Genomic DNA, 14,906 nt, shown 5'->3' with positions numbered 1-14,906 from the left:
AGTAAACATGTACAACAATCTCACTTCATAATAAATCATAAAAGGTCTTTGAACAGTGAAAGCCAAAGTGTTACAAATATTTGCCTGAAATGATTCCAACATATTTGAAAGAGTCAGAGAGTTAAACCATGCAGCAAAACATAGCTTTGAAGTGGCAGTCCAGACATTAAGGAAACATACAAAGTTCAACAGTTTGGACTGATACAAATTTCAAATGCATAAAAGATTATTTTGAGAATATTAAAATAATTTGAGGCCTATTTACTTTATAAAAGTACTCACCTGACTCTTGCAAGTATCTATATACCAAGAAGTTGACCTCATCACTGCTTATACTCATCTTTATTCCCACTTAAACCATGAGGTCACAACACAGGATATAACCCTAAAAATAAAACAAAGTTAATTAAGTATTTTCTCAGTCAAATATTAAACAAACTGCAAACAATGTTGTAAAAACCATTTGATTTTATTAGGTGAGATAAAATGGGTTCTATATTGCCTAATAACAAACCCTAACATGTAAAGCTACTTCCAAAAGTTAGTAATCACACAACCAAAACATGGCTGCTAACTATTTTTCTACAAAGCAACATATTATCAAAAACAAATCAACAATTTTAAAGAAGACTTAAGCAATATGTTTAATCATTATACCAAATAGCATAAAAAGTTGTTTGCTTTTTCTTAACTATAAAAATATATTAAACTTTAGAAATCAAAAGCATTATTTATTTGGGAAGCCTGACTTGAGAGCACTGGGTTAAAAGGTGTACTATGGTTCTGTATGTAATTGGCAGGCTTTGAGTCTCCACCTTCTCAACATCTAGGCAGCAATGTTCACAATGCAAACACTTCAGGTTTGTATAAGACTGGGAAGCTGGAATACAGTACTCAAAACTTGATAACATTCTCTCATTGGAAATGCTTAAACCTTGAACGTGGAGGAGGGTGAAGAAACCAGGACACGGCATAAGTACATAGAATTATACCTATCCATTCTCACATCAAAGAGATGATTTAAAGAGGAGGTCAGCAAGCTTTCCTGCAAGGAGCCACTGCAGGAATATTTTAGGCTTTGCCAGCCAGCCAGCCAGCCAGCCTGTCACTGCTCAACTCTGGCATGTGCTACAAAGGCTGCAACATGTAAACACATGAGTGCAGTGGGTTCCAATAAAACTTCGGGGATACTGAGACACAAATTACATGTTATTACTGTTTCATAAAAATGTTAGTATTTTTTTGATTCCTCTCCCCCCAGCCCCCGAGCACTTGAAGATGTGAAGCCTTCCATTGCTAGTGATCCTCACAGAACTGTGGTAGCAGGGCTGGATCTGGCTCACAGACTGTAGTTAGTTAATCCCTGTTTCAAAATGACATACTGACACCTATTTATAATAAAGGGGTATCTAATACTGTGGACCCTCACTGACTGTCCTGCTAACATCTTTACAGGTGCAGGACTATAGGTACAGGGAGGAGACACTGGCACAGGTGCAATGCTAAGGGAAACCAGTTCTGTTCACCTCTCAGTAGAAGGTCACATTTCCAGTTATTTGTATCACTTTAGAGTCACAAATAAGACAAACCAATGCTGATTGCATACATTGTTGGGTGACAAGTAGAAAGGAAGCTCTATAATGAGCCCAGAATAAGCAATGACAATGGGGGAAAAAGCACAGTAGCACCAATTTTCTTTCTGATACTTTATTTTTTGTCAATAGAATATTAATACAATAGAACAGATTAAAGTAGCACTAATTTTCTAGCCAATTTATTGCATACACTCAAACTATGGTTTAGTATTTCCAATGCAGTCAGCTATTATGACAAGTGCTGAAGACATAGCCAGACAAAATATACTAGGTCTACACCTTATAACCTTCTGGGTTGTAGAGGAGAAATATAATAATTAGTTAATTGCATAAGAAAAAAACAGAATTAGGAGAGCACAGAACCTAAGGATGACAATGAAAGTAGCAAATGGTAAAAAACATAGGTGGTGGGGCCAGTGCAAAGCCCTGGCCTGCAGTGCCGGCATCCCACGTGGGCACCAGTTCAAGTCCCAGCTGCTCCACTTCCAATGTGGGAGACCTGGAAGAAGCTCCTGGCTCCTGGCTTCGGATCAGTGTGGCTCCGGCAGCTGTGGCCAATTGGGGAGTAAACCATCAGATGGAAGACCCCCACCCCACCCCCGGTTTCTCCTCTCTCTGTATAACTCTGACTTTCAAATAAATAAATACATCTTTTTAAAAAGTTAAAAAAAAAAAAAGTAGGTGGCTTATAGGCTTCTGCAAGAGGCACAGTGTTAGAGGAGCCAATTTTCTAAACTCAAAGTATCTAAAGTGCATTAAGTTACCTTTGGTCCTAATTTGTGTATACCCTGCTTCTCATTATTTTGAAAGTTAAAGAAAATAAAGGGGAGATATAATCTAATTTATTGAATACCTGCTTTGTGCTGAGTCTTATACACATTATTTAATTTCCTCTTCAGTATTATTTTCCTCATTTTAATCTGACAAGAGAACAGCATTTCTATATATAGATCCGCAAGGAGTCTTCTAAATGTTGGTTACAAGGGCTGGAGCTGTGGCTTAATGGGTTAAGCTACCACCTATAGCACCAGCATCCTGTATGGGCACCAGTTCATATCCTGGCTGCTCCAGTTCCAATCCAGCTACCTGCTAACGGGCATGGGAAAGTATCAGAAGATGGACCAAGTGCCTGGGCCTCTGCAACCATGTGGGAGATCCAGATGAGGCTCTTGGCTTCAGTCTGGCCCAGCTCTGGCAGTTGTGGTCATTTGTGAGCCAGCAGATGGAAGATCTCTCCGTCTCTCCCTCTCTCTCTACCTGTCTCTGCTTCTAACTCCGCCTACCAAATAAATAAATAAATCTAAAAAATGTTCGTGCAAAATATGTTATTACAAAAAAAAAAGGGGGGGGGGGGGTTGGTGCTATGGTGTAGCAGGTAAAGCCGCAACCTGCAGTGCCGGCATCCCATATGGGCACCAGTTCTAGTCCTGGCTGCTCCACTTTGGATTCAGCTCTCTGCCATGGCCTGGGAAAGCAGTAGAAGATGGCTCAAGTCCTTGGGCCCCTGCACCCATGTGAGACACTCAGAAGAGGTTCCTGGCTTTGGATTGGCCCAGCTCCAGCTGTTGCAGCCATTTGGGTAGTGAACCAGCAGATGCAAGACGCAAGCAAGACGCAAGACCGACCGACCCCTCCCTCCCTCTCTTTCTGCTTTTGCCTCTCTGTAACTCTATCCTTCAAATAAATACATAAATCTTTAACAAAAATAAAACAGCATGATTCTCAAAAATATTTGCACCAAAACAAATCTTTTAATTCCGTTTTTCCATTAGCTTTTTAAAGTATCTTTTCTGTGCAGGAACGTCACTCAAACTGACAGCGTTTCATCTGTGTTGAAAAGAAAAAATTTTAATTGTATAAAGAATCAAAATTCTTAGCACTAACAAGTCCTATTACCAATTCTGTTGTCAGGTCCCTGCATGCAGGCCATCACTACACAGTTTATACAGACTGCAATACAAGAGGAAGGACCAAGGGATCGGCCAGCCACTGCACAAATAATACCCACCCAGAGCTGCTGTCACACAATCACCTACAAAATTATTCTGTTTCTTGGATGTGTGTTCTCAACCTGCTGTGAAGCAAAGGCTCATCTCTGCCATGCTGCCCACTGGGCTACCACAGACACACTGTGACACACTGTGACAATACCATTTCTTTAATGTGGTGGCTGTATTATGCCTTTCAGCTACAAACTATCATAACTAATGAGAAAAAATAATTTATTTTGTAAGGAAGGGGAAAGTGTCACAGAATGCAACAGTGTTTAGGGGTAAGGTTCTCCAACAGGTGCACAGGGATGGGGACTAACACAAGGCAACTGGGGCCCTCCTAGGAGCAAGAGGAGGAAACACCAGGGATGCATGTGCACAAGAGAAAGTCCATGTGGAGACACAGGGAGAAGGGGGCCTCAGAAGAAATAAGCCCTGCCAGCACCTTGAGCTTGGACTTCTGGCATTCAGAATTATGAGAATATAGAGCATTCTATACTTCAAGCAACTGAGTCTGCAGTATTTTGTTATGCCAGCTCTAGCAAACCTACAATAACCATCATCACAAATTCTTAAAACTGTTTTTATCAGTAATTTGATACCTTCTAATTTATTGCAAAGTTTACAATTGCTAGAAACTTCCTATTTGCCAATTTGATTGTCTCTTGGAACTTACTCTCTCCTTCAGGAATTAACAAGGATGATAATATTAACATGATATATATTAACATTCATAATCTGCCCACATATGTCCCTTATCTTTCAATAAAACATTCTCAGGTACAAGACCCCCAAAATTCTTTATCCTTAAATTTCCCACCTCACTGAAAATAGTAACTGAAATCCCACCAATATTAGCCAATGCCCCTCTTAATGTGTATTGTTAGTAAAACAGAGCAGTCTTATCTGTGGAACTATAGGCCCTGACACCAACCCTGGCTGTACACCCCACCCCCCACCCCCGTCACCATTGCTAGAAGCCAGGTGACTAAATGGCCAATCACAGGTGTCAGCTCCACCCCCACCCTAAAGGGATTTGCTGCTCCTATTTCCCTGTCCCCTGCAAAGGTGTAATAGGACCTGCTTCCTGCACACATGCTCTCTCCAGATCTCTCTTCTTTATCCTCTTTTCCTGTTGATATCACTCTCAACCCCCTCTCTTTCTTCTGCACCCCTACCCTCCAACTTGCCAGATTTCTCCTGTCAATAAACCCTTTCCCTTACTCCAGTGTTTGGTGCATTTTGTGATGGCCTTACATGTATAAAATATCATACACTGAAGGAAGATATGTTTTAAGATGAGATTTAAATACCAGCAAAATAGCTTAATATGTGACTATATTAAGCACATTAGACTAAATGAAAGCATATTTACTAAAATACATTTATAAATATCAATGCAACATTAGGGTTTAAGTTAATTAGATAAGCTCAAGAGGAAATAGTCATATTGGAATAGGGCTGATCCTAATGACTTCATTTTAACTTGATTACATTCACAAAGATCTGATTTCTAAATAAGGTCACATTTGCTGGTATTGTGTGCTAGGACTTCAACCTATTCACTCCATAACATCTCCTAACTTGCAAAATACCTCCCTACTAATCTATGGTTAAGCTCATAGATTAATGCAGAGCTGAAAAGGACCACAGGTTTGAAGGTTTGCCTCCCAGTCTGAACAGAGCATTCATTCTCACGCATCTCCTCACTCTGCAGATAGACTGCCCCATTATCATCCCAGAAAGGCTTAAAAACAAAACAAAACAAAACAAAACAAAACAAAACAAAAAACAACAACAAACTACCTTCAATCTAGCTTCTTCTTGCCTTCACAATCAAACTTTTATTTCAAGGCACTCCTCTAGCAAATTCTCATTTAAAGCCCCTCAACATAGCAACCTGTGTTGTAATTTACATTCCCTCCAGGATTCTTAACAATCAAGCCAAACAGAACACTACACCATGAAACTGAGGTTGCATTAGTTTCCTTGAGCAGTTGTAGCAGTGTATTAGAAACTAGGAGACTTAGGGTAACAGCAACTGTCCCCTGTAAGTCAGATACATGAAATCAAGATGTTGGCAGGGCCCAACTCCCTCGGAAGGTGCCAGGGAAGGAATCTTCCAGGTCCTTCTGCTAACTTCCTTGATAATTCATATTGCCACAACACCATGTCTTAGACTAGACAATTAATAAACAACAGAAATCTATTTCTAGCAGTTCTGAAGCCTGGAAGTCCACAACCAAAGTACTGGGAGATTCGGTGTCTAAGGAAGACTCTGCCTCATAGATGGCATCTCTTTTGCTATGTCATCCCACAGCATAAAAGGCCAAGGAGCTCTCTTCGATCTCTTTTATAAGGACACTAATACTATCTTTAAAGGCAGAGCCCCTTCCCAAAAGGGTCCACCTCTTAATATCACCATTAGGTTTTCCTGTAAATTTTGGAGAGCAAACTCAGTCCACAGCACATGGCTCATGGATGCACTATTCAGTCTAGTCACCTCGTTTTTCACTTCCATGTCTCTTTAAACTGCTCCCCCTTGGAGTCTGTGTACGAATTTATTTTTCTTATGGACACTTACCATAGTACATTAAAAACTACCATAAATTATCTCATTTTAACTTGAGTAAATCCATAAAGCCCCTGAGTCCAAATGAAGATTGCATTCTGTGGTACCAGAGGCCATCACTTCAACATAAGAATTTGGGGAGGCACAATTTGACTCTAATTAAACTGCAAAAGCCTGGGATTAGTAAACATAAATGCCACCTCTCATGCTGTGGATGACAGGTATAGGAGGGGCTAACACAAGCCTTTTCCCCTTACTTTCAGTTATCTACCTTGACAATCTCTTTAAAACAAAAAAAAAAATCCCACACTAATTATGCTATGATTATATCAATATATGGCAATAATCACTTTAAGTGACTTTACGTGGTAGAATGTACAGAATGTACCAAATCCTAGATATACCGTGTTTTTTTTTTCAAACTATACATACCTATGTTAAAGTTTAATTTATAAGACAGACACAATAAGAGATGAACAACTAGTAGTAACACAGAATTTACTGTAATTAAACTGCCACCCATCACTACGTTTGCACTTTAGAATCACTATGAAGTGAAGTAAGGGTTACCCACACACAAGTACTGAGATATAGAAGACAGCTGATCTGATAACTCAGCTACTAAAGGGACTAACGGGGCGGGTATCAAATACAGAGTGGATATGCCGAACACAGGAATGATTCACATCTCTACTGGTATGGGACTGGGTGGCATGAGATTTCACCATGCTGTTTTGAAGGGTGTGCAATATAAAACCAGTATAACACAAAAGGAATAAAAAAGATTCTATGCCAACAATTGAAACTGAATTTACTCAAGTCTCTACCACTTTGTAGAAATCACAGACCAGTGGAATACGTCAAACAGCACTCAAAGATGCAATTAGCAAAATCCAGAATGTGGAAAATTCCAAAGGACAAACATGGATTTCCTAAACTAGCACATGGAAATGATTTTAAAAATTTAGCAGACAAAAGCTATACATACATCTTATCTGGATCCTAATGAGAACTAGTCACTTGAAAATTATTTGGCAGATGAAAGAAAAACACAGTAGTTCCCTTTACTTCTTCCAGTTTCTCATGGGGCGTACCACTTCTGGACAACTAGAACACATAAGGCCCTGGCCCGAAGCGCCAGCATCCCATATGGGCGCTGGTTCTGGTCCAGGCTACTCCTCTTCCAATCCAGCTCTCTGCTATGGCCTGGGATAGCAGTGGAAGATGCCCAAGTCTTCGGGACCCTGCACCCACGTGGAAGACCCAGAAGAAGCTCCTGGCTTCAGATCCACCTAGCTCTGGCTGTTGCGGTCATCCGAGGAATGAACCAGCGGATGGATGATCTCTATCTCTGTCTCTACTTCTCTCTGTAACTCTTTTAAATAAATTTAATAAATCTTAAAATTAAAAAAAAAAAAAAGAAAACAGTGTACCCAATCTATACTCATAGAATTATATTTACTTCAAAAGTATTAAGGAATTACTAGCAAAGCTTTCTTATGAGAACAGTGGACAACCCCCTGCCATGACAGAATACCAATAATAGTAATCAGATACGTAATCTTTGTTTTCCTTCAACTATATAAACAAAAAATCCCCTTTTTTGCATAATGTTCTTCCATAAATCTCTAAACAAATGAAAGGAAAATATTCTTTCAAAAAATATGAAATTCAGCTCAGGCTATCGATATCAAAAACATTTAACCTCCATTAGTTATAAGTCCTCACATTACGAGAGATTATTAGAAAGGTAAGTGTTCATACTGACTCACATCACTTCTCTCACACATCATATTTATACTAACTCTGCTTACAAGCTGCCTCCCAGCATTTTAAAGTGCTTTACCTAAAAGCTCTAAATAGAACTTAACCGGTGCGCCGGCCGCAGCGCCATTGGAGGGTGAACCAACGGAAAAGGAAGACCTTTCTCTCTCTCTCACTGTCCACTCTGCCTGCCCCCCCCCCCAAAAAAAAAGACTTTGTAACACATGAAATATTCAAAATACAAAAACACAGACCTTTGTACTTAGAAATTTTTTTTTCTTCTCTTGTCGTAGGTTGCCAAGGTTAATTAAAACTTTAAAGCACTTACATGTAAATATATAGAAATTACCATTTAAAAACTGGATTAAAAACAAAAAGTGATGCCCACAGCAGTAGATAGGCAAAACTGAACCCAAGGAAACAGTGACTGAGCAAAATGTAGGTGAGTCCAAAGCATCTACTATATTTTCAAAACATATGGAGATTCGGTGAGGAGAGGAAGATCAAGAAGTTGAAACAAAGAAGGATATCTATCCCTCTTACTCTTGATTCTGGCTACCTGATTAGATACCAGTGGACTATGTAGTATACTAGGGTTTTAATCAATTCACGACCTACCAGTAAACAGGAGTTCATAATTATTTCACATTCACTGGTTCTGTATTTAAGAAGCATATTATGATGAAAATCAAAGACATAAGAACTAGAAAGAATATTCCTCCTTTACTGCTACATAGTGGAAAAGGACAAACCTCTTTTGGTCTCTAATTTTGTTAGTAGTGAAGGAAGCTTTCAGGGCAATACTTTTAACAGTCTAAAGTAACTTCAACATTTCAAAATTAATTTTTATTATACAGACTACTATCCTAAGGAGATAATACCTGACTGTATCATCTGAGATAGGCGAGACTTTTTCCCAAACACTGCTGTGACTCAATTAACAATGACAAATAACAAAGGAATGACCATTTAATGCACATTCACTGAAAAAATGCAAGCTACCTGATAGCAAGCTCCGGATTCTTCTTGTGAGTAAGAAGTTGTGCCTGGACATACAGGCCAAGTCACAGATAAATAAACTATTATTTATTGGGGGAAAAAGAAAGAATACAACTCTTTCTTCTCACTAGGCAGCAGTAATGAAAAAAAAAAGGGTGAGTGTGGTGGCAAGGCAAGTTAGGCCACTGCTTGGTATCAAATACCTAGTTCAAGTCCCAGCTACTCTGCTTCTGATCCAGCTTCCTGCTAATACATCCTGGGAGAGAGCAGGAGATAGTTAGGGGCTTGGGCTCCAATCATACACATGAAAGACCCAGATAAAGTTGAGGGCCCCTGGTTTCAGCCTGGCCAAGCCCTGGCTGTTGTGGGCATTTAGGGAATTAACAGTTGCAACATCTCTCTCTTTCCCCTCTTCCACCTTTCAAGTAGATGAAAATAAAACAAACATTTAAAACACTAAAACTTTACCTTCACTGACTAAAACTCAACTTTCTATTCCTCATTCATTCCCATACTGACCATTATTACACCCTCAATCTCAACAATTTCTCTCTCCCTTTCTTTTTGGCCAAACACTAAATATGAAGAAAAGGACTACACTCCAGAAGCTTTCCCTCAGCAGTTCCTACTTATGTGTATCAGAATCACCTGAGCTGCTTTTTCCAAAGAAATGCCATAAAGTTTGTCACAACCCTGAAAAACCAGGATTACACTGGAGTAAGCAGAAGTACAGCTCAGCTGTTTATCTTGAGAAGCTCCTAAAGTCATGCAAAACATGGTTTCCATCAGGCCACATGCTTCCAAAACTTAACTTTAAATCTTTTTCTTCTTTAAAGATGAAACACACCTCTCTTTAGATGTACATTCTTTGAAATGTCTAATCTACTCAGTTCCTAATGGAACAGATTTTCAGGATCACCTCAAGGTACTCGCCTATCTTAGAATCTTCCAGTCCATCATCTACCAATCAGACTTCTCAATAACAGATGAGATGAGTCAGCCCAAGTAGCCCTTATAACTCCCACTGACGTACTCTCTCTTACATGAACCCCAAACCATGACCAGGCTAGTTTCCAAAGTCACATGGTCTCTCTGTTCCATTTAGCAATTTTTATGTCTGTGATTTATCTATCAAATTTTCCATCATGTGTTTTCAAAAACTAACTCCCCTCAAGGACCTCATCTCATCAAAAGTTCCTCAACCTCAAATAAGATCTTTGTGGGAATAGAACTTCCCTGACATTCTGTTCAATTCAAAATCTTTAATTTCATTCATCTTATTATTTCATGCCTAGTCATTGAAGAAGATATAAGTTGTCAGTTACATTTCTAAGTAGTCTCTACTACAGAATGTTAGGTCTTTCAGATATAGTACCATATCATTAGCCAAATTTGGAGTCCTTTAATAAAGTGGCTAACAAAATCGATAGTTCTTCTCTATTCCAGTAATAAAAACTTCAAACATAATAAACTAAACATTCCATTTTAGAAGAGCAACATTTAGGAAAAAAACACAACAAAAAGCACAGAATAAATGACTAAACACAATGTTTTATGAAAAATGCTCCAAGCAAAGGAAAAGGTTTACCATATATTAAGAGGAAAACCATCATGAGAAAAATAATTTAAAAAAAAAAAAAAAAGATTTATGTGAAAGGCAGAAGAGAAAGTGATCTGCCATTGCTGATTCACTCCCCAAATGGCCACAATGACTGAAGCAGGACCACAAGCCTCGAACTTCATCCTGATCTCCCACATGGGTGACAGAGGTGTCAGTATTTCATTTTCCACTGCTTTCCCAGACATGTTATCAGGGAGCTGGATCAGAAGTGAAGAAGCCAGGACTTGAACCAGCTCTCTCATGATATGTCAGCCCTAAGGAAAATTTTTTGAACCTAATATAAAATGTTAATTAATTTCCTATTAGAAATTCCATAGTTTTTATGCAGTTAGTTGTTTGGCAAAGCAGTTAAGATAACTGCATCCCTTGTCAGATTTCCTCCATTTAAGACCCAACTACACTCCAAACCACAGCTCCTGCTAATGTATACCCCGGGAGGCAGCAGGTCAAGGGGTTGGGTGCCTGCTACCCATGTGGGAAACCTGGATTGAGTTGCTGGTTTCTGACTCTGCATGCATTCAGAGGACTGAGCTAGCAGACGAGATTCATAAACAAATAATTTTAGGAAGCTCAGTAATTTTCATAATTGGCTATGGAATTAAACATAAAAAGAAATGGTTGAAAACAGGCAAGAAGAAGGCCAAGAAGCAGTAAAAGAAGACTTATTTAACACAGACCAGGTCAGGGATGAATTCAATTCAATTAGAAAGGAGAAGCCAACAGACTTTTGCTGCTACAAAGGATTATCCACCTGAAAGGAAGTAAAACTAGGCTCCTATGATTTACAGAGACAAAATAAATCCCAGACAGACTCAATATTTATTTTAAATAAATGTGTCTATATCTTATCAAAACACCAGAGGCTACATGTCCAATCTAGGCAGCAGGAAAAAAAAAAACAAAAAACTTTTGGCCGGAGACACTGGAGGCCAGAAGGATTTCTTGCACCTTTTAGGTGTGTCAGGGTTTTCCACAGAAACAGAACCAATAGGGTGTGTGTATGGGTATGTATGCCAGGGTGTGTGTTTAGAAGGGTACTTCAGGCCGGCGCCGCGGCTCACTAGGCTAATCCTCCACCTTGCGGCGCCGGCACACCGGGTTCTAGTCCCGGTCGGGGCACCGATCCTGTCCCGGTTGCCCCTCTTCCAGGCCAGCTCTCTGCTGTGGCCAGGGAGTGCAGAGGAGGATGGCCCAAGTACTTGAGCCCTGCACCCCATGGGAGACCAGGAGAAGCACCTGGCTCCTGCCATCGGATCAGCGCGGTGCGCTGGCCGCAGTGCGCCAGCCACGGCGGCCATTGGAGGGTGAACCAACGTCAAAGGAAGACCTTTCTCTCTATCTCTCTCACTGTCCACTCTGTCTTAAAAAAAAAAAAAAAAAAAAAAAAAAAAACTTTATAACATATACAGATTCACTGATTGAGGCCAGTATTGTGGCACAGTGCAGAAATTGTGCCTAATCCTACACTGGCTACTTCACTTCTAATCCAGCTCCAACTAATGAGCCTGGGAAGGCAACAGATGATACAAGTACTTGGATCCCGGCACCCACATGGAAGACCAGGATGGAGCTCCAGGCTCCTGGCTTCAGCCAGGCCCAAGCCCGCTGTTCCAACTATTTAGGGACTGAAGCAGTGGCTAGAAGATTGTGCTCACACTCTTTCTCTCTGAAATTCGGCCTTTCAAATAAATAAAATCTTTAACCAAAAACAAACAAAATAATTTTCTTAAATAAAGATTAACTAGTTAATTACCAGGGAAATAAAACTCAATTTAAGAAGGAATAAAATTATACCCAGAAAACCAAAAGAAAATTTTAAAGATTTGTAATGCCTATTTCTGTCAGGAATGTGGCAGAAGTTATTCCCCTATACTCAATTAGAAATGTGAATTCTTTTTACAAAACAATCTGGCAACCTCTAACAAAATGAAAAATATTAGACTCAACAGTAATAATGTCACACAATTCAACCAATACACATGCCCTGAAACCCAAAGAAAAAAAAGTTAGTTTGTGGCCGGCGCCGTGGCTTAACAGGCTAATAATCCTCCGCCTTGCGGCACCGGCACACCGGGTTCTAGTCCCGGTCGGGGCGCCGGATTCTGTCCCGGTTGCCCCTCTTCCAGTCAAGCTCTCTGCTGTGGCCTGGGAGTACAGTGGAGGATGGCCCAAGTGCTTGGGCCCTGCACCCACATGGGAGACCAGGAGAAGCACCTGGCTCCTGGCTTCAGATCAGCGCGATGAGCAGGCTGCAGTGGCCATTGGAGGGTGAACCAGCGGTAAAAAGGAAGACCTTTCTCTCTGTCTCTCTCTCTCACTATCCTCTCTGCCTGTCAAAAAAAAAAAAAAGTTTGTAAGAACTTTGGGGCCAGTGCTGTGTGGTAGTGGGCTACACCTCTGCCTGTGGCACTAGCATCCCATTAAGAGCACCAGTTCTCCTCTTCCCTTCCAGCTTTCTGATGGTGGCCTGGGAGTCCAGTGAAGACAGCCCAAGTGCTTGGGCCCCTGCAGCCATGTGGGAGACCCGGAGGAAGCTCCTGGCTCCTGGGCTCAGATAGGCCCAGCTCCAGTCACTGTGGCCGCTTGCAGAGTGAGTCAGTGGATGGAAGACATTTCTATCTGCTCTCCCTCTCTCTCTGCAACTCTACCTCTCAAATAGAAACATAAAATTAAAAAAAATTTTTTTAGGAACACTGCTTTTCAATGACAGAAAGAAAAGAGAGAGAAAGTGAGAATGAGAGAGAAGAGAAATAAAATCAATAGCCATTAAAACAGAGCAGCAAAATAAGATTATGGTGCACTGCAAAAAAGCATAATCACTTTTTTTGCAGTTAAATAAAAAAACAGGTAAGCCTACCCAAAACAATCTATTGTTATTAAAGTCATGTTTGTAACTGTTGTTTATCGCCTAATTACCTAGGAACTCAGCAGGTCTCCAAAACTGGCCTGCCATTCTTAACATTTGAGTATACCAATAGGACCTCAGTCTTTCTGGGGCACTGCCCCAAGGATACAGGTCACTGTATGAAATTACTATGCATATATATTCTATGCATATCCTTCCATATACTTTAGATCATCTGTAGATTACTTACAATATCAAATACAATGTAAATACTATGTAAATAATGGTTATACTGTTTTGTTTAGAGAATGACAAGAAAAAAATCTACACATAGGCTTAGTACATTGTTTTTCTTATTTTCTGAAGTCGGTTGAATTCATAGTTGCAGAACCCACAGGTATGAGAGCTGACTGTACTGAAATTGAGAACTTTAAACACTGCATTTTATTTCTCCTTTGAACATGTAGACAGTTGAGCTTTTCTTTAGCCTTCTGATCTTCGCTCTTTACTCTCTAAGAATCCCATCTATTATGACAAATGAGATAACTATTTCTTGGGGCTAGAGCTGTGACATGGCAGGTAATGCTGCCACTTGCATCCCATACAGGCACCAATTTGAGCCCCAGCTGCTCCACTTTCAATCTAGCTCCCTGCTAATGCATCTGGGAAAGCAGCAGAAGATGGCGCAACTCCTTGGGAGATACAGATGAAACTACTGGCTCCTCTGGCTTCAGTCTGGCCATTGTGGCCATTTGGGAAGTGAGTGAACCAGTGGATGGATGAAAGATCTCAGTCTCTGCCTATCTGTGACTCTGCTAAATAAATAAATAAATAAATAAATACTAAGAAAACTATCTCTCTCCCATTATGTACCACATCCCATGCATGATCTTTCCCACTCCAGCATTCCAATTTCAACTAATTGATGCACAACTCTACAATGTTTTTTTGGAATCCCATGCATCTAAGTATCATTTGAGTCAAGATATGCCATATACTCTCAAAATTGTTTCTCCTCTTCCCATCCTTATTGTCACTGATACAAACATTCAATAGAATTTAGACATTACTATCATTTTAGATTCAACTTCCTATCACAACTTCTACCTGCAATCGTCTAGATTCCACCTGCTGGCACCTATATACAATGCCTCTTGTAGGCATGACTTTTTTCTGCAGAACCCGTTACAGATATTAGTACAATAGCATCAGATTCCCATTCTCTTCAGATACCTAGATATAAAACAATTCTGATTACATCATACATAATTTTAAGCTGCCTATTAGCTTCCACATTCACTCCACACCCCTTAGCCAGATATTTAAGCCATATTTAAGTTTTCCAATCTGTGCTCTCAAAGTACCTATCTAAAAATACAGTACTCTCTTTAAATGTACCTGCCAGGTGAATATATTGATAACATTCTAACATGTCTCAAAATTCCCACTCTCTTGGGGGCCGGCGCCATGGCTCACTTGGCTAATCCTCCGCCTGCGGCACCGGCATCCCATATGGGCG

The 14,906-nt window shown here is 40.1% G+C and overlaps 1 protein-coding gene across 7 annotated transcripts in view; it reads right to left on the bottom strand.

Annotated features, from left to right (window-relative positions):
• TBL1XR1 (TBL1X/Y related 1) overlaps window positions 1–14,906 on the bottom strand; it is a 182,632-nt gene that overhangs the window by 50,233 nt on the left and 117,493 nt on the right. For 5 of the 7 annotated variants that reach the window (XM_062211667.1, XM_062211650.1, XM_062211640.1 and 2 more), the window contains one exon: window positions 283–385. The exons of the other annotated variants lie outside the window; for them this stretch is intronic. In XM_062211667.1, the coding sequence (XP_062067651.1) occupies window positions 283–340 (58 nt within the window). In that variant the 5' untranslated portion in view covers window positions 341–385. The remainder of the gene's footprint in view (window positions 1–282; window positions 386–14,906) is intronic. 7 annotated transcript variants of the gene reach the window in all.

Source organism: Lepus europaeus, chromosome 2, assembly GCF_033115175.1.
Source record: "Lepus europaeus isolate LE1 chromosome 2, mLepTim1.pri, whole genome shotgun sequence".
In the NCBI taxonomy this organism is placed as follows: domain Eukaryota; kingdom Metazoa; phylum Chordata; class Mammalia; order Lagomorpha; family Leporidae; genus Lepus; species Lepus europaeus.
The sequence above is the reverse complement of the archived record's forward strand: the minus strand, read 5'-3'. Positions and strand labels throughout refer to the sequence as shown.